The sequence below is a fragment of the Triturus cristatus genome, chromosome 4_2 (genome assembly GCF_964204655.1).
Source record: "Triturus cristatus chromosome 4_2, aTriCri1.1, whole genome shotgun sequence".
In the NCBI taxonomy this organism is placed as follows: domain Eukaryota; kingdom Metazoa; phylum Chordata; class Amphibia; order Caudata; family Salamandridae; genus Triturus; species Triturus cristatus.
The window spans coordinates 672,542,844-672,569,509 of record NC_140586.1 but is presented as its reverse complement, the minus strand read 5'-3'; the positions used below and the strand labels follow the sequence as shown (position 1 = coordinate 672,569,509).

The 26,666-nt window shown below is 46.4% G+C and overlaps 2 protein-coding genes across 3 annotated transcripts in view; one reads left to right on the top strand and one right to left on the bottom strand.

Annotated features, from left to right (window-relative positions):
- Positions 1-26,666, top strand: part of HOOK1 (hook microtubule tethering protein 1) — an 859,473-nt gene that overhangs the window by 718,767 nt on the left and 114,040 nt on the right. Inside the window, exon 16 of the mRNA XM_085602484.1 lies at positions 8,272-8,365. Coding sequence (XP_085458610.1) covers positions 8,272-8,365 — 94 coding nt within the window. The remainder of the gene's footprint in view (positions 1-8,271; positions 8,366-26,666) is intronic.
- LOC146834882 (cytochrome P450 2J2-like) overlaps positions 24,284-26,666 on the bottom strand; it is a 630,312-nt gene continuing 627,929 nt past the window's right edge. For both annotated transcript variants that reach the window (XM_085602487.1, XM_085602486.1), the window contains one exon: positions 24,284-25,510. Coding sequence is in view for 1 of the 2 variants with exons in the window: in XM_085602486.1 (XP_085458612.1) it covers positions 25,431-25,510 (80 nt within the window). In the remaining variant the exon portion in view is untranslated. The remainder of the gene's footprint in view (positions 25,511-26,666) is intronic.

Below are 26,666 nucleotides of genomic sequence, written 5' to 3'. Positions count from 1 at the left end.
CGTTGGAGGGCAAATGAATGGACAAAGCCATGATCAACACAAAATTGTCTGCTGAGAGGGTCAGATGTGTCTCAGTCAAACACAATCAGAAAGTTCCTTGTTCTGTTTTGAAGAAGTAGTTCAGGGCCGACCAGGAAAGGAAAGTGGCTGCTGTCAGCACGGCTGAGCACTAGCTGTCCTGGGCTTGGTCATTCGGGGGGCGTGTGGGAGGAACGGAGCCCCCACTACCTTGGCGTGTCGAGGGCCGATGCAGCATACTCTGGAGGGTCCCCCACCATCACCGGAGGGTGTCCACCTTAGAGGAGGTTCTCTGCCTTTCATGCCAGTCTCAGGCCTCCTCTGGTTCTGTCAAAAAATGGGAGTTCTGGCCCAGGAGAACTTTAAGTTTAGCAAGGAAGAGCAAGGCCCATTTCCCTCAGCTTACCAATTACTCCCAGCAATGATGCTCAGTGATTGTGTACCACCAGGATATAGTCTGGGAAGATTAGAAGTCAGTGGTTGTCGATCTCAATGCAGCTAATTTGTCAGTGAGTTTTCCGGATTTTTGTAACTTAGGAGCTTTGCTAACACAGGACGCAGTTGAGACCCCAGAGATGGGCAGCGTGCCAGGAAGGACCTGGTTGGCCTTCTCAAGTGAAAAGAAAGAGGACAGGTCTGATGGGGCAAAGAATCCCTTAATGCAGGTTTCAAGGTAGTCTGTCAAGGATAGACCCTTCAGCCCCTCTGCCAGACCAACAGTTCTTATATTACGCTGTCCCTCTACATCCTTTGCTCTGCCTTCAGGATACAAGTATGCTCTGTGAGATCCCATATTTGTTATTGCTAATAGGTTGGGGCTGTAATTCTTCAAGAAACATTTTGGACTGATTCACCTGGTCCGAGAGTTTTCTGTAGTCATTACAGAGAATGTTGATGTCCAGAGCAACAGCTTCCACTTTTGTTTCAAGTAATGACCTTGTGGTTTCTATTTCTGTCAGAAGTGCGTCCAACTTGTCAGGTTTGCAGTGGGTGGACTAGAGAGGGCAACCACCTCATCTGTCTTGGAGGGGTGGAAGCCCACCTTGGATGTCTAGTTACGTCCCATGATCAGGTCAGCTGGAGTAAACGGAGGATTCATCTTAGACCGTCAGGAGCAGCCCGCTGTAGTCCCGGGACCCTTTTGCCAGCGGCCGCTGTCAAGTTGATAATAGGAAGGCGGTGGCAGCACTAGCCATCCCGTCAAATTGTGGAAGTTCAGAGTATGTTCACCAGCTACTTCACGATTTTCCACAGCAGACCACATCCCCTTGGGAAGCCCCCAGCAGACAGCAATGGCAACCATTGACACAGTGGAGGAGCCTCCTCCTAGCAACCTTTCCAGAGGCGGACGTCACTCATGGACCAAATCACCTCCTGCACTTTGCGGGCAAGTAGCAAGTTTCCATTGTAGGGGCTAACCTACAGGAGGACAAAGTGGAGAGAGCCAGAGTTCTGGTGGGGCAGCCCCAGAGCTTGAGAGGCTGATCAGAGAGACCAGCAGCTGGGGACTCTGCATGACCCTCACGAATGCAAGCGCTATAGTTTGGTCCAAGTGGGATACTTCACAATGCTGGGGAGGTGCTAGTGGGCCCAGGCCACTCTCCCTCAACAATGTCAGTGTGGCCAGCCCGCCCCTGCAGGTTCTATACATCACCTCAGAGCGAGGTGTCTCAAAGTGTGGGAGGGGCCCCCTCAGGTCTTGACAGGTATAAGCAGTTGCAGCCAGGTGGATCGTCCCCAGGCCCGCAATTCCCAAGATTCTCCTGATTTTTTCTTAGAGGGGTGGGGACTCTGTAGCTGGGTCATGGGCATGTACACTTGGGCTAAGGCTGCTTTTCAAGTCATTCAGACTGTGAGTCCCAGCCACACCAATCTCCTGTCTTGCCTCCCCAAAGGCACTCTGCATCCCCACCAGGCTCTCCAAGCTGAGGACGTGCAGGTTGTGCTTTAGGGATAAGGCCTAGATTGTGTACTGTAGGCAGGGGCCCAAGTGCTGTCTCAAGGCAGGGGGGCCCGAATGACTGGTAGAGGAGCCTTTTCAAAACCGTAGTATGGCTTCTGGTGGCATCTGCAGTGCCCATGAGATGTTTTGAGCACTCTTGGATGGGGTAGCAATATTCAGGGTAGCCCCACAGCTGGACATCCTAGATCCAGGCCACCTTGCCAGTCACACAGGCCATGAGGCGCTGGCAGCCCTCGGCCACTCTCCCCCAGGGCCTTTAGGCGGAGGAAGTGTACACATCAACACCGGACCCATCAGGAGAGCAGCATGTACCAGGAGAGGGCCCGAGCGCTGTTCCAAGGCAGGGCAGTGCGAATCTGCGGGGGTACCAACAAGTCAATTAGACCACAACGGCAGGCCCAGCCACACGGGTTTCCTTTATTTCCCTCTCGGAGTTCAGGCCCAGCGTCCCTCCAGAGGGGGCCATTACCTATATCCGGGATGGCATGGAACAGGGTGCGGAGTATCTCACCAATGTGTGTATTCTCGGATCCTGGCAGCTGGTCCTAGCCAACCCTCGAGGACCAGATCCACATTGGGCTGCTGTATGTGATAAAGCAGGACTTACATTGGGGGGCGGGGGCGTTGATGTCTTCTGAACACCTCTGGCTCCCTTCCCCTCCTAGATGGGCAACAGAAGAGGAGGATGGACCAAGGAAAGAATGGCTAAGTGGAACTTCAGCCACCATATTGGCTTCCTTGGTCACATCAGGCGGTGTTTGGCATTCCTATTAGGAGCTGATTCATGTGTGAGTAATGGTTTTGATGTCAGATTCATGTGACAGTTGCTTAAAAATGTACTTTGGTGCCTTCATTTCCGTTTCTCTTTCCAAATCAGTTGGGAAATGGCTTGGCATAGGAGTTGATAGCACACTTAGACTGTCCTTAATAGCATGTTGCATGCTCCAGAGTGCAGTCCACAGATGGGGTTTGCAGCAAAGTGGGTTATTTTATGGTGGAAACGCCCTATAGCATTGTCACTCAACCCTTGATAGACCCAGTAAGATTCATCTTCATCACCTTGCTTGTCCTGGGTAGCTGTGGCACTGGAGCAGCCCGGCCTACTCAGAGGAACACTTGTAAAGCATTACACAACACTACAACAACTGGACAAATTAAAGGAGACAACACAATAAAAGGATGACACCAATTTCATTTTTAAAGATAGACTATATTTGTATGAATTTTTGGATACCTTGAGCTTTAAAAGTGAACGGATGTTTCATGAGTTTTGAGAATTGTTTTGGGATGCACATAAAGATGCCAGGTATCTGGTCACACAGAGTCTTGCTGTCCTCGGAGAGAAAATGGTACCCTGCTCAGTGCCGCCATCACGTGCACTTTTAAGCCACATCATAATGTGTGCCCCAGTCAGCGGGATCTGACCAAGTGACCTCAATCAGTTACATGGGTTGAAATGCTGATTTAGTACCAAGTCCTGTATGTTTTTTGTTCCTGTGGTGCCACAGTGGTCCTGACGGTGCTCTGGGAAGCAAGACCAGTGAGGTTTGGGACGGTCATTGCTGAGGATGCCAGGCAATACCTCCGGTACCCACTCCTGTGGTTCTTATTGTGCAGGTGGTTCCTGGCCTATGAGACTCAATGTCCCTCAGTTTCTTTGACAGGGTCCAGCTGGTGACCAGTCCCAATTGGGTCTCTGGGGCTGCAGATGCTTGGGTGGTCTGCATAAAGGAAACACTCATCTGCAGCTGCTCCTGGGGATCGGTGCCAGTTGGGCAAAGTCTCTGATGCTCCTTAGGTATCAGGACTATGTCTTCCATGGTGCACTTCGGTCAGCAAAGGATGATTCCCTCATCTGACCCGATGCCCGGGTGCAAGTCAGTCCTGTGAACCTGTTGTAGACCTGTGGTTCTCACAGCGACCGAGGACCACCATCCTTTGGGAGAGTCTCTGGGGTCTTTTGGAGTCTGGAAACACTCTCACTCTTGTGGAACCTTCCATGGTCAGATGCAGGTTCCAATCTACTTGTGTGTCCAGGAAGCTGTGTCCTAGGTGTCATCTCTCTTGTGTGCAGTCCTAGAGGCACATTTGGTCCAGCAGGTCTGAGTTCTGAGGGACAGGGGTGCCCTTGTTAATCCTAGGTTCCACTCGGAGAGGAGGGGGTGACTGTTAGCCAATGGGGGCAATGTGCCCTCGGGTACCCATTCCCACCAGAAGTCACCATTTCCCCCTAAACACAAAATTACAGAACCCCTCTTGAGCTGTGTAAACCTCACTAGCCCACCCCAGGAGTATGACGAGCCAAGGCCTACGTACCCCTAGGAAAACCTGTTCTGCAGAGGTTTCCCTGCTTCTTACAAGATGCCAAAGTATCTAGCTTTGCAAAGGCTAGAGATATATGCAACAGTTTCTCACCAGAGATGGCGACTTCTTTGTAGCCTGCATTCTGTTGTCCCCCTCTCCACGGGGCATCCTGTCAGGGGAGGAGATTCAACCTCTTCCCTGACAACCCTTTGTTTTTTTCGCCAGCAGGGCCTTTAGCACCTTAGCAGGCAGAAAAGCAGCTCAGAGATGGCAAATGTTCACTAGCTAGGCTACTGGCTTGCTGGGGTAACTAAATAGCTGCCTTTGGTGATAGCTGTACATTACATCTAACTTCTGAATAAAATCGAGTTTATATTGATAATTTCTCTTATACCAAAGAGTACCAGGTTTGTTGTCCCATTACAGAGTTGGCCCAGTAGAGCAACACCCATGTTAGTGAATGGGGCTACTAGCTTTGCTACAGCAGAAACAGCCTTTAGCATGTTTTTGATGCTCGGTTATTAAAATACATATCCCACCTTGCAACACCTTGCACCCTGCCTGCTGGGCGTCACAGAGCTTCCTTAGCGGTGACCTGTAAGTGATAATAGGGAATGTTTGGGCTTTACAATTCATTTAAATGGAAAAGTCGTGTTGGCAGTTTAAAACAGTCAGTCCTTCCAGGCTGCATTGGCAGTCTGTGTCTGTGTCGTGTTTGTCTGTGTATACTTAGTGGTGACACAATCAGTGCTGCAGTCCACAAGTGACACTTAACTTAGGTACACATAGTACCATATACTAGGAGCTTATAAGTAAATTAAGACATGTTAAGTGTAAATAATATAGGATGTACAGTTTAAGGGGCAAGAGCACTTCTCTTGAATCTGGTTAGCATAACCCAAAGCACATTCAGAGTTGAGAAACCACAGCATCAGTCAAAAAAGTGAGACTTAACATGCAAAAGGAAAGCATTTCCTCACGTTTTCAATCCTTTTGCCTCTTAAAAGATCTTAAAGAAATTAAGTAAAGTCATGTTTATTCAACACATTTTTGTCACCTAGACTGGAGTGTCATAGGAGCATCTAAATTACAAATTAAACAAGAAAACTAAAGCTGCTATTCAGATCCATTTGAAATTGGGGAGTGATGACATAGTTATAACATATTATAGGGGGAGCCTCTCAGATATAGGAGTCACAGCATATTATTGCACAAGATTGAGATTCTAAAATCTTTAAACAGTCTCCTACAAAGTGATTAACAGGATAGAGAGTAAACCAGACATGCAGGGATGCTGCAATGTTGTGATGTGTTCTTATTACCAACTGGGAAGTGAGTAGAAATGAGAGGATGGAAAGAGTCTAAAGCTGTTGGACCATCTATAAAAAGACAGTCTGGGAGTTGATAGCAAACCAAACATGCAGAACGGAAAATGCTTTTAGTCTTGTGACTATTGTCTCACAAATGGAGAAAGTGAGGGGAAACAAAACTTCTCTCAAAAGCAATTCTTAGCCTTTCTCCTGCCGCTACTTAAATACCGTCCAGAACGATGAAGACAACAAAGGTTCAAGGGCACGTCAGCCATGGGCATAACTGTATTGGCAAACACAGAAAACATCCTGGAGGTCGTGGAAATGCTGGTGGCCTGCATCATCACAGCATCAACTTCGACAAATATCATCCAGGGTATTTTGGCAAAGTTGATATGAGATATTTCCATTTGAAGAGGAATCAGCAGTTCTGTCCAACAATCAACTTGGATAAGCTTTGGACTCTAGTTAGTGAGCAGGCCAGGGTTAACTATGCAAAGAAGCCAGAAGGACCCGCCCCCATCATTGATGTTGTGCAGTCGGACCATTACACAGTCTTGGGGAAGGGAAAACTACCTAAACAGCCTGTGATTGTAAAAGCCAAGTTTTTCAGCAGAAGAACGAGGAGAAGATCAAAGATGTTTTCTCATGGCATAATTGTTGACTGATTGAAGAAGCTATGAATAAAGACATTTCTCTTTAAAAAAAAAAGTAATTCCTAATTGCCCGTCCAGTTTATTGGTGACCTTGTTAATTAACAGATTGTTTCCGTCATTTTTTAAATTACTTTGAAAGTCTTATGTACATGTATTGAGAGTTTGCAAGTCATAATCTTTCCATAGATTGTGGCTTGAGGTTAGGTATTGGTGTCAACATCACCTTAATTCTTCTGTTGTGGGCTAGCACTCCATCTTTGTTAGATTGCGAAAGTGAGTTGGGTGTCTTGGCCAAGGAGTTGAATAGTGAGACTGCTTTTGTAATCAAGTTTGCAGATTCATTGCGACAGCTGATGGCTGGGACATTTTTGGGTAGCGATAGGGATATAGCTTCCCTAGCCTTTTCTCTAATATGTCCTGTGGACTAGTTCAGAATTGTCCATGCACTAGGGCTCATGATTATTTTTCACTTTTGTATTTGGCTTTTGGGATTTGCACTATTGCTCACCCCTCCTCAGTTCTCAGAATGTCTTTTCTGTTACCACCATTATGGCTGCCAAATACTCATGGGAAGAGAAGGTTAAAATGTTAGTGCCTACAAAATGAGATTTTCCATTTGCAGGTGCATCTAATGGTGCAGCTGAGGGACCTGTATCCACAACAGGCCAGGTTGATAGTTTGGCCAAATGTAAAAACATCATTACCCTCATCTTCTTAAACATTCTGCTCTCTATCTTCTTTGGTTCCTATCTAGTGAGGGCTGTATCCTTTGTTTTTGGAGGAAGATGTAAAGATGCCTGAAGCTTCATCTTCGACCATTCCTTCATGTTCCTTTTGTTCCTCAGTCCACTCTCCCACCAGTCTTTTATTTCAGATCACAATGCAACCTATGGTTTATCATCATTTTCTCCAACTTGGCTGTTTCTCCAGGGGCCCCTTGAACATTTAGTGGATTCAGATTTGTTTGAGCTTTTTGCTCAGTTGTATGTATATGTTCATATTTGTGACAGCTGTGATACATGGGATACACTATTCTTTTGGTGTGGTTGATATCAGGTACTGAGGTCTTAAATTGCTAGACTCTGGTATTGCCTTCATCAGGATCAACAGCTCTTAGATTTTGCTTTGGACCCTGTCCAGAGGCTTGGGGCTTTTAGCATGGCTTAGTAGGCTCTTCAGTTCCCTGGCCTCCATCTTGATTTTCTGGGTTGCTAGCATTTTCCTCTGTCAAGAAATGTGATACTGTGATAAATGTTGTTTGCTCTTGCTGTAAGCTAGTTTTGGGTGTCCTTTTCCATGCAGTTGCTTCTTCCTTCCCTTCCCTGTCTTTTCATCTGTCTATTGTGGCATTCTGTGGCTCGCCAATGCTTCAGTTTCCCACCAATCCTGTTACTCCATATCTGTGTGTTAGCCAGTTGCTGTAGTGACAAAGGACCTTAGCAGGTGGCAAAGCCGACTGTAGGTGCTTAGTAGTTATGTTGCCGATTGTCTTATGTGACAGTGACCTGATATAGGCACTGGTAGGGTTAAACGGCTGGCAATATCAACTAGTACCCCTCAATTTGCAAGACCGGGCAGCATGCCTTTTCCTGTGTAGCTAATACGTTTTTGGGACTGTGACAGCTACTGGAATTCCCCCCAGAGAGATCCTTTAGTTGATAATCAATGTATGATGTGTTTTGTCTTCCACTGTTTAAGAAGGAAATGTGATTGTTACAAAGTACTTCTTTAGTAGGAGTATCATCGTGATGCAGGGTTTCACTAGGCATAGAACTGTTGAAGTAGCCTCTGACGGAAGTATATTACTTCAAGTTTTAAATCCAGTTAGAGCTGTGATAAAGGAGAGTGATTATTTACAAGTTTTGTAACAAGTTGCAACGCAGACATAGATAAGAAATAAATACATTCAAGTTGTTTTCTTTTTTGATAGAAGCTTTTTAACAAACAGTAAGCATTGATGCAGTGGGCAATAATGTACAATTTTTGCAACAATGAAACAATATACCTTATTTCTTGACAGGTTAAACATGGGGCGTGTCGAGGAACTACAGCAGCAGATTGAAGATCTTCAGAAAACATTGCAGGATCAGGGATCTAAATCTGATGGAATTAATGTAAGCACCGCGAGCAATTTCGCTCCAAAAGTAAATTGCACTGCTGAATTAGATCCTAGCCGCTGTATTTATTTGTTTTTACAACTTATATAATTTACAGATTCTTTCCTTCAGAAGCCTTTACTTGTGTTAGAGAGGATCTCTAACCTTTACATATTAAAGAAATTCTAGATTGTGTCACCAATGCAAAAGACCACACATACTACCATACTTCTCCCAGGACCATGCCAACATGGGCAGGTCATATGTACCACTACCTATTTGGATTGTGAGGTCTCTGGGTAACCTTCCGGGTACATTGGGTATATCGTTCAAAGTATTTTGCTGTGAAATTTGTACATTCTCCTGAAATTATATGCCTTGCTTCTTTTACCAAGATTCCATGGCTATAACATATTAATTTCATATTCTTGATGTGCCTCTCGCTTATTCAGCAGATCAATGCCATTACGTCTTCCCGCTTTGTTTAATCCAAACTTCTTAGAAAACATTTCCACTCCTTGATCCCATTCACCTAATTTCTTATTTCTCTTTTATATAGGATTGCACCAGTGTTCTGTATCTCTTTTCCATTTTTCATTTCCAGTGTTATGTATATCCTTTCTGAAGTCTTCTTTCTTGGATTATTCCATTGCGGCTTATCTTTTTCTCCAAATCAGTAAACTCCAGCTTATTTAGAGCCTTACCATTCACCATATTTGTGGTTTCAACTGGACTCTATCACTGGTTCTCTGCATTGTTTGCATGCACTGGCTTTCTGTGCAGAATATTTTTGCCTTCAAATCCCATAGCAGCCATATGAATTGTATTAGTATCTGCCATGCCCAGAAGTTCAGTCAATTCATGTGGCTCTATTTCTTCTCCTGAAGAAACCCTCGGCGGACTCCACCAACCTCAAAAACTACAGACCCATCTCCCTGCTCCCGTTCCCAGCAAAAGTCATTGAGAAAGCCATCAACAGCCAACTCGCCACATTCATTGAAGAGCACAACATCCTCAACTCCTCCCAATCCGGCTTCAGAAAAAACCACAGCACGGAAACAACCCTCCTCCCTGCAACAGACGACAACCGCACCCTACTGGACAAAGAAGAAACAGCAGCCCTCATCCTCCTCGACCTCTCAGCAGCGTTCGACACAGTCTCCCACCGCACCCTAATACGCAGACTCCACGACACAGGGATCCAAGACAAGGCCCTCAATTGGATCCACTCCTTCCTCTCCGGCAGAACGCAGTGGGTCAGACTCCCCTCTTTCCTCTCGGACCCTACACCTACCACCTGCGGAGTCCCCCAGGGGTCCTCCCTCAGCCCTACACTCTTCAACATCTACATGGCTCCGCTCGCCCCCATCGTCAGAACCTATGGATTCAACATTGTGTCATACGCAGACGACACCCAACTCATCCTCTCCCTATCTAATGAACCCAATACCGCCAGACACAATTTTTGAGAAGGCATGGAAGCTGTCGCCAACTGGATGAAAAACAGCTGCATACAACTAAACACCAACAAAACAGAAGTACTCATGCAGAAGTACTCATGATGGGCCCAAACCCCAACGCCTGGAATGACACCTGGTGGCCCCCTGCCCTCAGAAGCCCACCCACCCCCACGGACCACGCACACAACCTGGGAATCATCCTGTACTCCGAGCTCAAAATGGACCGCCAGATCAACTCTGTCTCGTCCTCCTGCTCCACACCCTCGGCCTCCTACATAAGACCTTCAAATGGATCCCCCTCGAACACAGAAAGATAGTCACTCACGCCCTGGTCACCAGCAGACTCGACTATGGCAATGCACTCTACGCCAGAATAAACAAAAACCTCACCGCAAGCTACAGAACATCCAGAACGCTGCCGCAAGACTGGTGTTCTACCTGCCAAGACACTGCCACATCTCCCAGCACCTGCACACACTCCACTGGCTCACCATCAAAGCTAGAGTCACCTTCAAGATGCTCACCCACGCCCACAAGGCCCTCCACGACACCGGACCAGCATACCTGAACAGCCGACTCAAATTTCACGCACCCCAGAGGACTCTATGATATGCCCAGCTCTCCTACGCCATGGTTCACCGCACCAGAAAGACCGGATCGGGAGGCCTCTCCTTCTCCTTCCTCGCGGCCCGAGCCTAGAACACCCTTCCGCTCCACCTCAGACAGACAACATCGCTCCCCATCTTCGCAAGAAACCTCAAAACCTGGCTCTTCGACAGACACCTCCCCTTGATGGACTGGAGCCTGTTAACACCCCTCCCAGCGCCTTGAGACCCTTACGGGTGAGTAGTCGTGCTTAACAACCGACTGATTGATTGATTTCTTGACTTTTTGCAATAGCAGGATCAGGTGTTACACTTATAACTTGCAGTTAATTCCTCAAGTGTCATTACCAAGTCAAGATCTGATTAAATCTAACGATCTGAAAGAGACAATTAGTTTAGAGTCCTTACGTTTAGAACTACCCCCAGGCGTCAGACTGGATCTGGAGAATTTTTTCGTCAGCAGTACACCTGCATGTCGAAATGTGGCATTGGTTGGCTCTGTGTTCGTCGTTGGCATCGTGGTCACCAGGATGACGTCGCGGTAGCTACTTAGACACTGCCCTCACGTGCTAACGTCAGTTCTTTCTTTTCCCGTGCCAGCCAGCGCACATCAGGAGAGAGCGGTACCTCCAGTCACTTTTTGACGGATCTTTATGCGACTTTTGTCTACACCGTTTTTGAGTCTTAGGCTCCTGGTGCATGTAGGGATGCGCAGTTTCAAGACTTGCGGATCCTGCCGGAAGCTGATGTCAGTAACGGATCCGCATCGCGTGTGCCTGTGGTGCCTGGAGCGCGACCATGACCCCAAGTCATGCTCCGACTGCCGGACCATGAATCCAAAGTGTTTGCTGGAGCGGTCCCGAAAGCTTCTCGAGGCCCGACAGTCTACTCTGCACCGTTCAAGCTCCCGGTTGTGTGGGAGGTCGAGGGACCGGTCGCGGAGTCACCACCACTCGTCCTCGAAGTCTTCGCACTCCTCAGGTAAGTCGAAGCACAAGAAGAAGTCGAAGAAGCATTGTCGCCCTTCGACTTCTCCCCGTCCGTTGGCCGACGCGACGAGGGATGCATATGGTGCCCGTCCTACAGCTCCGCGTGCGAAGACCAATGGATCGGCTCCGAGTTTCCCTCCTTTTCCAGGACCCGGAGCAACCCCTGCCCAGCTTCGAAGCTTTTACGAAGCAATGCATGCCCTTTTCTGGCAGTCCGACTCCGCTGGCGTGCCTTTGGGCCCCGTGGACTCAGCTGGGGGCCTGGGCCATCGAAGCCAGCGGCTTCAGCCTCGGCACCGCAAGGTCCTCTTGGATCCAGGCCTGGATTCGGATCGGCGCCAGTCGACCTGATAACACCTTCCCTGGAGCCGATTCCACTGGCACCACGTCCACAGCCAACGCCTGTTGTATCCCCAGCCAGCGTCGACCCCGGCCTCTATCCTGACTTGGACAGGGAGCCGGACCGACGTCAACCGACGCCGGATCCGGCGCCATTGGGTACTTTTGTACCCCTGTTCCATCCTGGTGTTCCTCTCAGGCCAGATTGGCAACCAGAGGAGGGTGAGGAGGACTGGGAGTGGTCTGGTGACCCTTTAACTGACCAGTTGGATGAACAGGACTGCAGAGAGGAGTTGGGGGACGCCAGTGGTCTGGATACCTCCCCAGACCGTGGCATGTTGTCTCCTCCTACCGTGGCTACGGAGCAGGGAGCTTGTTACGCAGTGGTGTTGCGTAGGGCGGCCAAGGCTCTCAACATCGAGCTTCCTACGGTGGCGGTCAGGAATAAACTCCTGACTGAGGTGCTTCAACCTGCAGCGAGCTTTTCGAAGCCCCTGCTGGCATTCAATGAGGCCCTCACCGAGGTCCTTTTGGGCACGTGGTCCAGGCCCAACACGGGGGATCCCATGGACAGAATGATCGCCCGACGCGCTCTGGGCGACCCCACTTTGCTCTCCCAACACCCCACCCCGGAGAACTTGGTGGTCCAAGTCTCCACCTCCAAAAGTGCCTTCCCTACCTTGGCAAGAAAATTTCTCTTCCGCCAGCTTAGGACTGTGGTCCGTAAACACTGCATGTCTCTTGGGCCTTTATTCACACTCAGTGTAGGATACGGTGGCGCAAGTGCTGCCTCAGTATCCGGAGGAGGCCCGAGCAGTGCTCTCCCAGGCTGTTGCCGCCGGGAGAGATGCAGCAAAGTTTACAATCCGTTGTTGGCTGGACACAGCCGACTCTCTGGACAGGACCATTTCAACGTCGGTTTCAGGGGATGTCCAGAACACCTTAATGGACATGCCTTTTGATGGCCGTCGCCTTTTTGGCGACAAAGCAGACAATGCCCTAGAGCACTTCAAGAACTAACGGGCTACGGCCAAGTCCTTGGGCCTCTCCACCCATCTGGTGCAGTCTGCTTTTCGCCCCTTTCGTAGCTACGGAAGGGGTGCCCCTCTACGTCCCACCCAGGACCACAGGCCGCAGCAAGTTACCCAACCTTTGCGCGGCCGGGAATGTGGAAACAACCATCGTGGTTCTGGGGGCCAGCAGGAGGGCCAGTCTACCAACCTCCCCCCTGCAGCAGCCTCCAAACCCTCCTAGTCCGTCCTTTCAGGCCCATCAAACGCCAGTGGGCGGCAGGATTCGCCATCACCTCCCCCACTGGTGCACCATCACTTTGTACAGGTGGGTTTTGCAGATAGTCCAAAGGGGCTACTCCGTCCCCTTCGAGACTACCCCTCCAGTCATGCCACCGCGATACCACCTCATGTCAGAGGATAATCTGGCCCTTCTCCAGCAGGAAGTTACAGCTCTTTTGGGCAAGGGAGCCATCGAGCACGTTTCTGTCCCAGAAGTAGGTCGTGGTTGTTATTCCCACTACTTTCTGGTTCCCAAGAAAGACAAGGGCCTGCGTCCTATCTTGAACCTCAGGGACGTCAATCGCTTCCTCCGGAAGGAGAAGTTGTTGACACTTGCTCAGGTCTTGTCTGCACTCGACCTGCAAGACTGGATGGTAGCGTTGGACTTGCAGGATGCTTATTTTCACATCCCCGTCCTGCCGGCCCACCAGCTTTACCTACGGTTCACAGTAGGCCATGAGCACTTTCAGTTTACCGTGCTCCCTTTTGGCCTTACCAGCGCCTCTAGGGTGTTCACGAAAGTGATGGCGGTGGTCGCAGCTCATCTGCGCAGATCAGGGGTTTCAGTCTTCCCTATCTAGACGACTGGCTGTTGAAGACGGGCTCGCCCCACGCAGTCGTCTCCCACCTCCAGACTACAGCCGACCTCCTGCATTTGCTGGGGTTCTCCATCAATGTGCCAAAGTCGCACCCGATCCCCTCTCAGAAGCTCCTCTTCATTGGAGACGTTATGGATACAACGCAGTTTTGTGTTTATCCTCCCAAACAGCGAGTCCGGGATATTCGGGCTGTGATTCTGATCTTTCAGCCTCTATCCCGGGTTGGCTGCTGGGCCTCATGGCCTCCTGCATCCTACTGGTCAATCATGCAAGGTGGCATATGTGGACGTTGCAGTGGGACCTGAAGTTCCAGTGGGCGCAGCATCAGGGGAATCTGTCCAATTGCGCCCAGAGTTCAGAGGGCACTGCTCAACAACTGCAGTGGTGGCTTACGAACCAGGATTGGGTTACTGGCAGATCCCTCTCCCTTCCCCAACCAGACCACACTGTGGTGACGGACGCATCCATTCTGGGATGGGGCGGCCACATGGGAGAGGCGGATATCAGAGGCCTCTGGTCACCGGCTGAGTCCTGGCTTCACATCAACCTTCTGGAGCTCCGGGCGATTCGTCTTGCACTGAAGGCATTCCTTCCCTCTGTCTGGGGAAGCGTAGTGCAGGTGTTCATGGACAACACCACAGCCATGTGGTATTGCAACAAACAGGGCGGGTGGGGTTATGGACCCTATGTCAGGAGCCCCCCTGCCTCTGGACATGGCTGGAACATCAGGGCATATCCCTGGTGGTTCAACACCTGGTAGGTATCCTTGAACACCAGGGCGGACAAACTCAGCCGCAGGTGTATGATGGATCACAAATGGCGTCTTCACTCGGAGGTGGTACAAGGTCTCCTTCGACAGTGGGGAGAGCCTTATTGAGATCTATTCGCCAACGTAGAGAACGTGCGATGTCAGGAATTCTGCACGTTGGAATTTCCAAGGCGGTACCCGCTAGGCGACGCTTTTCGTCGCGAGTGGAGTTGCGGTCTTCTATACACCTTTCCGCCTATACCATTTCTGCCCATAGTGCTGAAGAAGATCAAGCTCGACCGTGCCCAAGTCATTCTTGTGGCTCCGGATTGGGCAAGAAGAGTCTGGGATCCCGAGCTGCTCAACATGGCCATCAATCCTCTGATCCGACGGCCTCTTTGGGAGGATCTTCTGTCGCAGCAGCAGGGGATGGTCCTCCACCCGAACCTGTCTAGTCTCTACCTCCTTGAGTGGATATTGAGCGGCGGCAGTTGACATCTTTTGACCTGCCACCCGAAGTTTTTGACGTAATCTAAGCAGCAAGGCGTCCCTCCAGAAAGACGGTATACGCCTGCCGGTGGAATAAGTTTGTGGCATGATGCACAGCAAAGGCTGTGGATCCCCTTTCCGCCCCTCTTTCAGAAGTACTCTTGTTTCTTCTCTCTTTAGCCCAGCAGGGCTCTGCTCTCGGCACTATCAAGGGCTAGCTTTCAGCCATCTTTGCCGTCTTTCGGTTGCCAGATCAGCCTTCTCTTTTGGGGTCCCCTGTTGTGAATCGCTTTCTTAAGGGCATTACTCATCTTTTTCCTCTTGTTCGCTTCATAATGCCTCAGTGGGGCTTGAACTTGGTTCTTACTTTTCTTATGTGTGCTCCCTTTGAGCCGCTACATAACTGTCCTCTCAGACTTTTCACTTTAAAGACTGCCTTTCTGGTCGCCATCCCTTCTGTTCGCAGAGTGAGTGAGCTACAGGCTCTTTCTTCGAAACCTCTGTTCCTGGCGGTTCATCCGGACAAGGTTGTCCTTTGAACTTGACCCTCTTTTCTTCCTAAAGTGGTTACTTCTTACCACATTGGTCAAACCTTCACTTTGCCCACCTTATTTCGGCCTCCACATCCTTCTAAGGAGGAAGATAGGCTCCACCGTAAGGATCCAAAATGTGCACTTTCCTTTTATTTGGATCGCATCAAGCAATTCCATTTGGATGACTAGCTCTTTGTTGGCTACGTGGGTGCCAAAAAAGGTCGGGCCGTGCACAAACGGACCATTTTTAGGTTGGTAATTTTGTGCATTAAAGCTTGCTACTCTTTGGCAAACAAGGAGCCTCCAGTGGGATTGCGCGCCCATTCCACCAGGACAACACCAGCTACCACTGCTTTGGGACGGGGAGTCACCCTCAGTGACATTTGTCAGGCAGCTACGTGGGCATCTCTGCACACATTCACAAAACACTACTGCCTGGACACCCAAGTCCGGAGAGACGGCTTCTTTGGCCGTTCCGTTCTCCAGGACTTTCTGGTGTGAACTCGGTTCGCAGACCCACCTGCAGGGTTGATATTGCTGGGGTATCTATTCTAAAGGTAAGGAATCTATAACTAATTGTCTCTTTCAGATGAACAAGTTAGAATAGTTATAGATTCCTTACCGCCCCACCCATCCTCCCCATTCTGCAAACTGACTTCTAGGGTCAGGGAATCCCTTTCTGGGCCCTAGTTTTGTGCACCAGTGGTCAGTGTCTTGCATGGCTCTGCGCTTCTGGCGTGGAATGTCGTGTAAAAGAACTGATGTCAGCGCGCGAGGGCGGCGTCTAAGTAGCTACCGCGTCATCATCCCGGCAACCACGATGCCAACGATGAAGGCGGAGCAGACCAACGCCACCTTTCGATGCGCAGGGGTACTGCTGATGAAAAAATTCTCCGGATCCAGTGTGACGCCTGGGGTAAAGGTAAGGAATCTATAACTAATCTATGTCTCTTACAGATATATTGTTACCGAAGGTTAGTAACTTGTTCTTTATGGATAGTTGATTATCCTTTGTCTATTTTAACAAATCCTTGAGGGCTCATTTAACCTATGGTATCTTGTCTGATAAGGTTATTGATTGAAAGCACCAGCCAGAGACCCATCACATTGCACTGCGGAGACCCTCCTAGAGAAGAAATTGTGAAGCCAACCAAGTGCTTGATCTGAACCCCTGCCATCCTTTTCACATTATATTTAAAGCTTTTGTGCTCTGCATTAGGAAAATAGGTAAGACAGTATCAGCAGCATTAGCAATGCTACTGAAATCAGATCTGCCACCCCATAAAGTTGTTTCCTCTTATCAATTAACAGTTTTACGGCTCCACAAACTGGCCTGAACCCTGCATTTTACTTAAGAGGCCATTGGTTTCCAGATACGGTTTTAACTGCAGTGTGACACTTTTCTCCATGATTTTATATAGGAATGTTGCACCTACTATGGAGCAAAAGCTTACCTGATGTGCACGTTTCAGTGAATGCTTTTTCATGCATTGTTGTTTGAGTTCAGGCTCCATTATTAATAGGTCAGTCATTTTAGCAAGGGCTGCACTCTAGTCTAAAAGTCTCCAGCACACTGCGTGGTGTTTATGGTTGCAAAATAACAGATTTCAGGTCCATTGGCAGGACAAGTCTCAATCCCAGTTTGAAAATGAACCACCTCTCACTCCCATGCTGCCCGACTTGCCGGGCCTGCTATCTGCGTCTTACAGCCCTCGGGCTAGGGATGGCTACTCTCCCCGACTCCTGATTTTATTTCTTTTATTTTGAAAGAACGTCTGGCTAGCTTCTTACTTACTTAATGATGTAAGTGAATTTTAGAATTTAGATTAGTTTCTTAGTGCTGTCATCCACTTGAGTTATACCATTATTGTAATGGTGATTTCTTACTATTACTATAGTGAGCATACTCTCACCCTTTAATCCATTGGCCATGGCTTGTAACTGCTTGCTTTGTATTAATGTTTTTATATTGTTGCAGTCTGAAATTTGTCTTCAAGACAACAGATGTCTTGTAATTCCATCTTTGAAAGATCATGCTTTTTCCTTGACTTTAGAGTCTGTAAATGAGGCTAAATCTTCCACATTAGTTGTCCAGAAGTTATTTTATACATTTGGGAACCCTACCACTGGGATTATATGTGGAGTATTTTGTAGGGAGTCTAACAGCAACTCAAAGTTTTGAACCTTAGCTTATTTAAGATATTGTTTTTTCACTATCACATGGTAAGGCAGGTTTATGGATATATGTGTCCTCTCTCTTAACAGCACTAGTGATGACAGCACAAGCCCCATGAAGGATATAGCCACACACATTCACGGTAACAGACTGTTTATGTTAAAAGCATACCAATTGATTGAAGAGAAGACTATTTAATAAGTGTAAATCTCACAGTCCGAAATGCTGAGAAAAACTTCAGTGTCCCCATTCCTGCATCTAAATCTGTATGGTAAATCCCAAGATTCATATATGTATCACTGTCCCAGTGTTACATACCTGCCTACTTGGTGATACTGTAGACAGTATGGAAACTGGAAGGTCGTGACCAGCAGTGTAATATGGCCAAGGATTAACCATTCTGTGGAAGGTGACTCAGCCACAGTAAAAGGTAATTGGTCAAATTTTTCAATGTGCAGCATTGCATATTTTGCATCTCTTCGCGTCATCATTATCTGTTTTTCCGTTAGATTGAATGCAGAAAACTGTGGTACTGTTGCTGTACCGCCAGGGCATGTGACCAGAGCTCAATGAGTGTAGCATCCAGCTTAATAATAGAATGGATCGCAATTGCGATTGTCCATGTTGTAATATAGACAAATCCTGTTCCATGATATCTATTGCAGAAGATACAATGTTGTCCAGTGAATAAATCCTGGATGGTAATGTGGTCATACCATTGTCAACCACTGCCAAAGCCTTTTCTAGGTTAACCCCATCAATTTCACTTAGTCTCTCTGCAGCTTCCTATTGAGAGATTTTCTAAACCTCATTATAAATAGCGTATAAAAACCATTTCTGACGTTTTCTGGGGACCTAACAAAAAATTCCTGAGATCTATATCATCTGAGAGTAAAGACAAGTGTTGTTTCACCTGGGACAGTGTTGAGGTTTTTAGCCACTCTAGGCATAACTTCCCAACACTGTAAGATGTCACCACCCCGAGTGTCCTGTTTGTACATAGCGCTAATCAGGTTTATAGGCACTAAATCTTTCGGTGTTACCCTTGAATCTTGACTGACACTTATTTGTGTTCATAGGCCAAACCAACCATCCGTTCCAGTTGGGGTCTGATGAATTGTATGATCCATTTTGTATTATGGTATCTAATGTATCCTCACTGTGTTGTTTGTAATTTTGCCAGACCTTAAAGTGTGTAAATAAGGGAATCCGAGGTGTGTTCAAGTCCTAGATCTTGGCTAACCCAAGACAGTAAGTCTGTTGCACTGTGTTGTTAAGGATGATAATCTGATGTGGTATGAGGCATGCTCTAAATAAAGCCTTAGTTCCCCAAACTTGCAAATCTTTAGTCCCCCAGACAGATTTTGTGTCTATAGATATCCTTCCAAAAGTCGAAACCCTGTACAGACAGCTGGTTAATAAAGGAAGCAGAGTATATCTGTTTCGTGTTAGTGAGCATATTTTTCTTTGCAGGTGTAGGTGCAACCTTATAATAATAATAAGAGGTCGGGTCTGATGTGTTAAACCCAGAAAAATAAGCATACTTTTGTGCAGATGTAGCTGAACTACATTTCGGCAGTGTTGGGCAATGTTCTCATTGATGGTAAGTGAAAACATTACGTGGGATACTTGCTTTGTGCAAGAAATGGTGAACATAGTGCTGGTAACAGGACGTGGTATCAAAGTTAGATGTATGATCATACAATTCATCCCTCAAAAATGCAGCAGATTGTTCTAAATCAGACAGCATAGTATTTACAGTTTCAAAGTTCATGTTGCAGGGATTCTGCACATACACAAAACTATGCACAAGGAAAATGGGACCTCGGTGTATAGGGGCTAAGCCTTCCCACCACCTTAGTCCCCACAAACCCAGGACCGACTAGCTATAGTGTCTCACTTGCACTCATGAAGATTCAAATGATTAGACACCCCAGAACACAACGCTCCCGAATCTCTCAGGAATCGTGGTAACAAGACACACCTTTTTGCTCACACTCTCGTACCTATTCACAATAAGAACTGACGAAACACGAATATAGTTTAAAATGTTTATTTCAACTATTTTGCTCTAAAACGCAGTATACGAGCCACAACCAGCAGCAAAGTGCATAATATCAATACAGTTAGCATTGCAGCAAGGCCCTATATCATAAAGAGAGATGTCATCATATAAAGACAGTGGATAAAAAACTAAGGCCTAACCACCCTCCCCTTGGTAAAAAGAAGTAGTATTATATAATAGAAGATCTCTGGGCTTTGTCAGCAGACCCCTTTCTTTAGTGCCTAGATGGTATATCTGCATCATAGGAACTGCATGGTTCTTCTCCCTGGAAGTGTGTGTTACCTAAACATGCATCCCCATAATATCAAAGCACGAGTTTCCAGCAACAACTGTGTAAGCATGTTTTGTACTAGGGACTGACCAGAACAGAATAACAAGGGGCAATTTTTATCAACCTTGCTCACAGTGTTCAGACTAAACTCCAAGAACAGGCAGAGAATGAACCAAGCAGATGGCTCTTGTGTGAAAGGCATAAACAGCGTCTTGCAAAAATAAAGCCATGTAAGAACATGCGCAAAAGCAATATCATGGCTGCTGGGCTCATACTAACTTAGTGATGTTGACAATGTCCCTATCGGCCCCATGACATCCCAATCCTCAGACAAAGTACTGGAGGTGATGATGTCACTTAATGAAAATGTAACATGTATGGTATTTTTAAAAGTTCAGTTGGACCATATACATCATATGAAATCCTGTCCCAAACTATTCCTTCAGGAACTGGAACTGCTGTAATGTTCACTAGGGACAGGTCTCTCTTTTCACGGTGTGATGATGCATGCGGTTTCAGGACCAAGTTTACAAGTTGTACTGCAGAGCGTTCTGGGAGATGATGTCCATTCAGGAGCAGGAAAAAGACAGTCGCTACATCTATCCAGAGGATTAGAAACAATAGACCTATAGCAATCCATAGCTGTAGCCAGGGAGTAACAAGGTAAGTATTTTCAGCCAAAGGTAGAAATCACAAATTTGTTGTTTGCGGAAAACAGACAGTGGGGGTAACTCGCATTTACTGGGATCTAATGAGAAAGTATCAAAATCAATTAAATAGTCTGACGCAGTTCGATCTTTCTTTGGTAGCTCGGCAGGTTTTGTAGAACTGGCAGATGTCTCAGTTTGGGACATATTCACATAGATGTCGATGTTAGGCCGAATTGAGATCTGTGAGTCATTTGTAGATGGTAGTTGTTCAATGTCAACTGGTACAAGTTCCATTCCATGGTTCTTAACTCCTTCACTTCGTGGACTAGAATCTTCAAACATTATTAGTCTTTCTGTCTGAATTTCCTGTATGGTAGTGAGAGGAGATCTGGTGCTACCCAGGAGCCCATGCGGCCTGCTATTCAGTATCAGCCACATAGTGTGGTTTGATCAGATCAATTGAGACAAATCTTTATTCTTTCTTGCCAGCATGAGGCGGAAGAAGTACTGTTCTTGTTCCTTCAACAGCCAGGATAGGTACAGGTGCCCTGTATGATGGCCCAAATTCTTTTTTGTCCACAGTCTTTTCTCTGACCTGGTCCCCAATCTTTGGGACCCAGGCAGGTCTTGTCGGTACAGCTTTCACTTCCCCAGTGGCGGTGAGATTTACTTGGACGTTGCTTTGTAATGCCCGGAATTCATTGAGTTCCTGTAAAACAGCCAAACGATCATTGATGTCAAATGGTTTTTTATCCGCCACTGTGCTACCAATGTGAAGGTCAGGTACCCACATTATAATCATGAACAGGACTTCAAATGGAGTGCGACCCCCCAGTGAATTTTTTGCCATGTTATTATGTGCCCTCTGGACCCCGTATAGGTGATTGACCCAACTGCCACCCACGCCTGGTACCCCTGCTGTTAAGGATTGCTTTAAGTCCAGTTTTTTCCTCTCCACAATTACATTTTTCCTCGGGATGATATGGAGAGGAGTACCGCAATGCAACACCCAAACTTCCCATGGCTTCTTCGTAAGCCCGCGAGCTAAACAAAGGACAACGGTCAGAGTGTAATGAGCCAGTTGCATATGTCCCTATGAAGACTCGCAAATTCTTTGTAACAGTTGGGGCATCAGCCGGGCGCTGAGGCAAAACCCACAGGAATCTAGAGCATCAATCCACTGCCACTAGGATATACCTGTAAGCCCCGTCAGATTGTAAGGGGCTGCAGTGGTCCAATTAGGCACATGTGAGAGGTTTGTCTGATATCAGTAATGGTGTTTGCGGTGGACGTGCTGTGGTTGAACCCATCATTTGCTACAGATGTCACACTCAAGGACAAAACCCTTGGTCTGTTTAGTGAGACCATGGCCACCAATAACGCTGCTTTAGTAATTAAATAGTTGCAGCAATACCTTCATGTGCTGAACCCAGACCCTCATGTGCAGCTAAACTCAAACCTATTTTGCGATCCATGTTTGGTATTACTCTATCACCCCACTCTTGGAATTTGAGCATACAGGATATTTTGCGCATCTAACTTGTAGGAGTACTTGAGTGGAAAACCTTTTGGAAAGGCTGAGCTGTTGTTGCGCATAGCTTTCACAGCTATTATTTTCTGTCAGTCTGTTCTCATACTAGAACGAGTGATTTCAGCAACAGCAGCAGTTTTAACTGTCGCCTTGGTGGCTTTATCAGCCAGTGAATTCCCTTCAACATGCACGCCAACACACTGATGACTCAATGTGTGAATTACATGAGCCCGTGATAAGCCTTTTTTCAGCTCTGCCACTTGTTCCCACAGTAACTTGTGCTTTATTGTGCAACCTTTGGAATCTCTAAACCCATTCTGTCCCAATAGTGAAGATATTCATTGTATGACTGGACAAAGTAAAACTAATCACACACAGTGAGCGTGGGGCATTACCGATCCATATTTTTAGTGCCAGTATCAGTGCTTATAGTTCTGCCAGCTGTGTTGTGCAATCTCCTAGAGACTGCGTCTGCGTATTGCTAGGACGGAACTTGCCGTCCTGCATACGTCCTTTCACAATCGCACATGCTGCGCTGTTTTGCTGTTTACTTCCTACAGCAGGCTGGGCAAATCTGTCAGCGTAAATGATGTATTCATACTGACACGGAGGCATTATTTCATTTGTGAGAGGATATGCTTGTTCATACTGCAGAAATGTTTGTGCTTTTAATGTAGAATCAAATTTGTTGTCTACATCTGTTGCAGTGAGAGAATTAGCTCATTGGTAATCCATTGCAGATGTAATGCTTTTGCATTTAGAACTCTTGCTTTGGTAACAGCCTCTAAGGTTGGTACCGGAGTCATGACAAATATTTGTTTTCCCTTTGCAGTGCTCTTTCTCTCACTACAGCAGTCTGTACTGCTGTTGAATTTTTTAAGTGGATACAAACGCATCTCAGCGTTTGTATACAAATGTGATTTGTATGCAATGGGTATAGTTTCGCCTTTATTGAAGGTTAGGTAATTGTACCCTGATAGACCCGTTAATTCACAGATCACCAAATTCGTGGTATTTACGTGTGTGTGTTTGGAAGTGTTTGGAAGCTATCATGCCATCTTGTATGGAACAGAGGATTTCTGTGTGTTCCTGTGTCCAATGTTAAACTGAAAAATTAGGTCATAGGAAGGGTTTACTTTTTCTGCGTAATCCAAAATGTATGTTCTGCCAACATTTAGGAATCCTAAAATTGATTATAATCCTTTCAGAGTCTTTGGAGGTTGGAGCACCACACATTTTTCTAAAACATTAGCTGCCAGGCTTTTCCCTTCACTTGCTAGTTCATATCCTAAAAATAGAACATTGAGGTGGGCAATGTTAGATTTTTTGAAAGTTAAATTTGTAGCCCACAGTCGCGAACCCCAAAATTATGTTGTTCACCCTGTGCAAGTGATCCAATAACTCATCATCTGTCAGATAAATATCATCTGCATAGGACAATGCCTCCTCATCACAATTTTGAAGTAACTCTGTTACACTTGCTGAGAACAACCCTGGGCTATCCTTATACCTTTGGGGCAGTCCACAGAATTGTCACTGAGAGCCGAGGGCTGAAACTGCTGTCAAATACCTGCTTTCAGGCACTATAATTTGGCAGAAGAATCCATTTGAGATATCTAATGTTGTTTTGTATTTTTTCCGCACAATGTTATTCATTAATGCGGCACTGTTTTCATTCTGTACTGCTAACGTTTTTGTGCATTTGTTCAAATGCTTGTAGTCTAAAACCAGACGGTATGAACTGTCGGGTTTCATACGTGAAATAAAGGATTTTTCATGGAGGAGGAAACAAGTCATGGAGGAGTCTCCCTGACTTGTTTCTTTGCATCATGTTTTTTGGGTACTGCCTCTGTGGTGTAGGAGTAGTTTTAAGTGGGATTTCATGGGGAGGTTAATCAGCATACCACCTTTCACGATTGTAGTGTTACGGGGATTCTGCTCATACACAGAACTATGCGCAAGAAAACAGGACCTCAGTAAATAGGGGTGTACCTCCTACCACATTAGTACCCAAAATCCCAACCGACTAGCAATAGTGTCTCATTCTGTCTCCTACAAATTTCAAGAAGCTACGAATGTTTAGACAACCCAGAACAGGAGCACTCCCGACTTACCTCAGAGTCGCGGGAACAAGACAATCTTTGTCTCTCTCGTACTTGTCCACAATAAGAATGATCAGAGTCACTAAATAAGTTCAAAATGTTTATTTTGACTATAGTGATTAATAAAACCACGACCAGCAGCAAAATGCATAAAGCTAGCATCATTAGCATTGTTACAATACCATAGAATACAAAAGGAGTTGTAATTTTATAAAGACTGTGAAAAAGGCAAAATAACCAGGCCTAATCACCCTCCCCTTGGCAGTAAGAAGTTATTTTATATAACAGAAGATCTCTAGGCGGTGTTTGCAGACCCCCTACCAGAAAGCCTAAACGCAAAGGTTTACATCATAGGAACAGCAGAGCTCAGCTCCATGGACCGGCTTTCTTCGAGTGGGTTTTAAACACATGCAACAACGGTATATCAAAGCGCAATTTTTCCATATTGCAGCTTTTGGTATCATGTTTAGTCTAGGTAATAGGGACTGACCAGAACAGAATAACAAGAGACATTGTTGCTCGACCTTGCACATTATGTTCAGACAGAATTGAAGGGAAAGCTGAGAATGTGAAAAACAATCTGTTATCATGTACAGGGCAGAGGCCAAGCGGCGCGAAAACAAACTCTAGCAGAGGCGTGCGCAAAAGCAGGAGCATAGAGCAAGCAAAACTTGTGCTAACTTAGCAATGTCGACAATTTTTGTATCTACGGGCCACAAAACGCCATATAACAGTAGTATAGTGCGGGAGCTAGCGCTAATGCCCACTCCTTGTATGTTTGAGTGACTCTAGAACGAGGTCGAAGAAAGCCAGTAAAATTACCTCTTCCCCCTTTGGGCAATCCATGACAAACTCAGGCGGCCAATCTCTTTCAGCCAAAAGGATATTGTATCCAAAAGTCAGGTTCTCCCATAAGAGACCCTTCACTTTTCTGGGTATGTCCCCCTCCATTTGGAGTCTTATTTCATATAACTGATGTGGGACACTTACCCTTGTAGCAGGTATTTCCACCATGATATGCTCATTCAACATTGCTGTCACCAGAAATTCAGTTTCTGGCAAGCTATTGTTACTTCTGCTGCGCTGTCTAGTATTGGCAGAGCCCATTCCCCATTCCGTAGTAGAGTCCTCAGTGGCCTGGGCATTTCGTATTTTAAGACTGTCTACTTTCTTCTTTTTAAATTGAGGTTTACTTTTCGGTTCATCCTCTTGTTTGATAATGTAGTCTGATGTGTTATGTGTGTCTCATGGCTTTGCTCGCTCTTCTGATCCGCATTCTGACCGTCCTTCCCACTCCGAGTTTTTTGATGAGCCCTGAAAGGAACAAGAGGAACCTGTATCAGTATTGTGATACTTGTCATGTTTTTAAATATCGTCACGGTTCTTAAAATTATATTTTCTATCAGAGGACTCCTGTTAAGGAGACCCACCCCATGATTGTGATGCATTATGCTTATTATTTTTTGATTGTTTGTTGTCCGATTTCTCTTGAGAAGAATCGGGTGCTTGCATTGAGTTGTCCTTTTCCGGATTACTCGTCAATTGAGGTTTCACAGGTCTTGCTCCCAAGTTATCTCTACCCAGCGAAGCATAGGTATCTTCGATAATCTTAGTAGTTTTCGCACCTGTTGTGCAAAAGTGCATTCCCTCTGGCGTTGACGTATAGCCATCTTTACTGCCTCCACTTTTATATTAGTTAACAGAATTGTTGGTACCTGGAAAAAATTGCTTATCAATTTCATCCCTAAGTCTAGAACAGGTTCTGCCCTGTACTCATCATTCTGTATTTGTTTCAATACCTCTGCTATAACTGCTATTGAGGGGCTACTATGAGTTTTGGTGTAAACGGCAGCGAAAACTGTACCTCAAGTGGTGCAGTCGGAGGAGCTATTCCAATTGGCAAGCAAATAGTCAGTATTGTGTGTTTTTCTGGCGGGCCTGTATGTAGAAATATTGCCTCAAGCTGGGCTATTTCCTGTGCTATCCAGAATGGCGTTTGCTCACATCTAGTGGACATTCTTCTCATATTTGCGTTCAGCATTTGTGGGGTGATCTTTGTTGCATTCCCTTGTGGTTGACCAGCTTGAGTGGCCCTTGAAGGTTGAATTGTAAGTGTTTGCATTACGACCTTGTAAGATTTCTGTATATTTTTATTATTTCTCTGTGAAGTGGACGTAAGCCTGCTGTTGGAAATGTATCTATCTCTGGATGCGGTATGTAAGCAGCTAGGACCGGCCAAGTCGCTTCGTCTATGCTCAGCGGACCGAGTCTCACTTTATCTGTGGTATAGGGAAGGCGCCTTTAATACAATTTATATGTTCTCGGTAACTTAACTGGACTTCTATGTCCTTGTAAGGAGAATTCTACTGGTGGTTCATCTGGAGTATAAGTATAACATGTATATTTGCGTGCATCTGCAGGTGGGAATTTAACCCAAGAATAGAATACCTCTGTTCTGAATGCTTCGTGT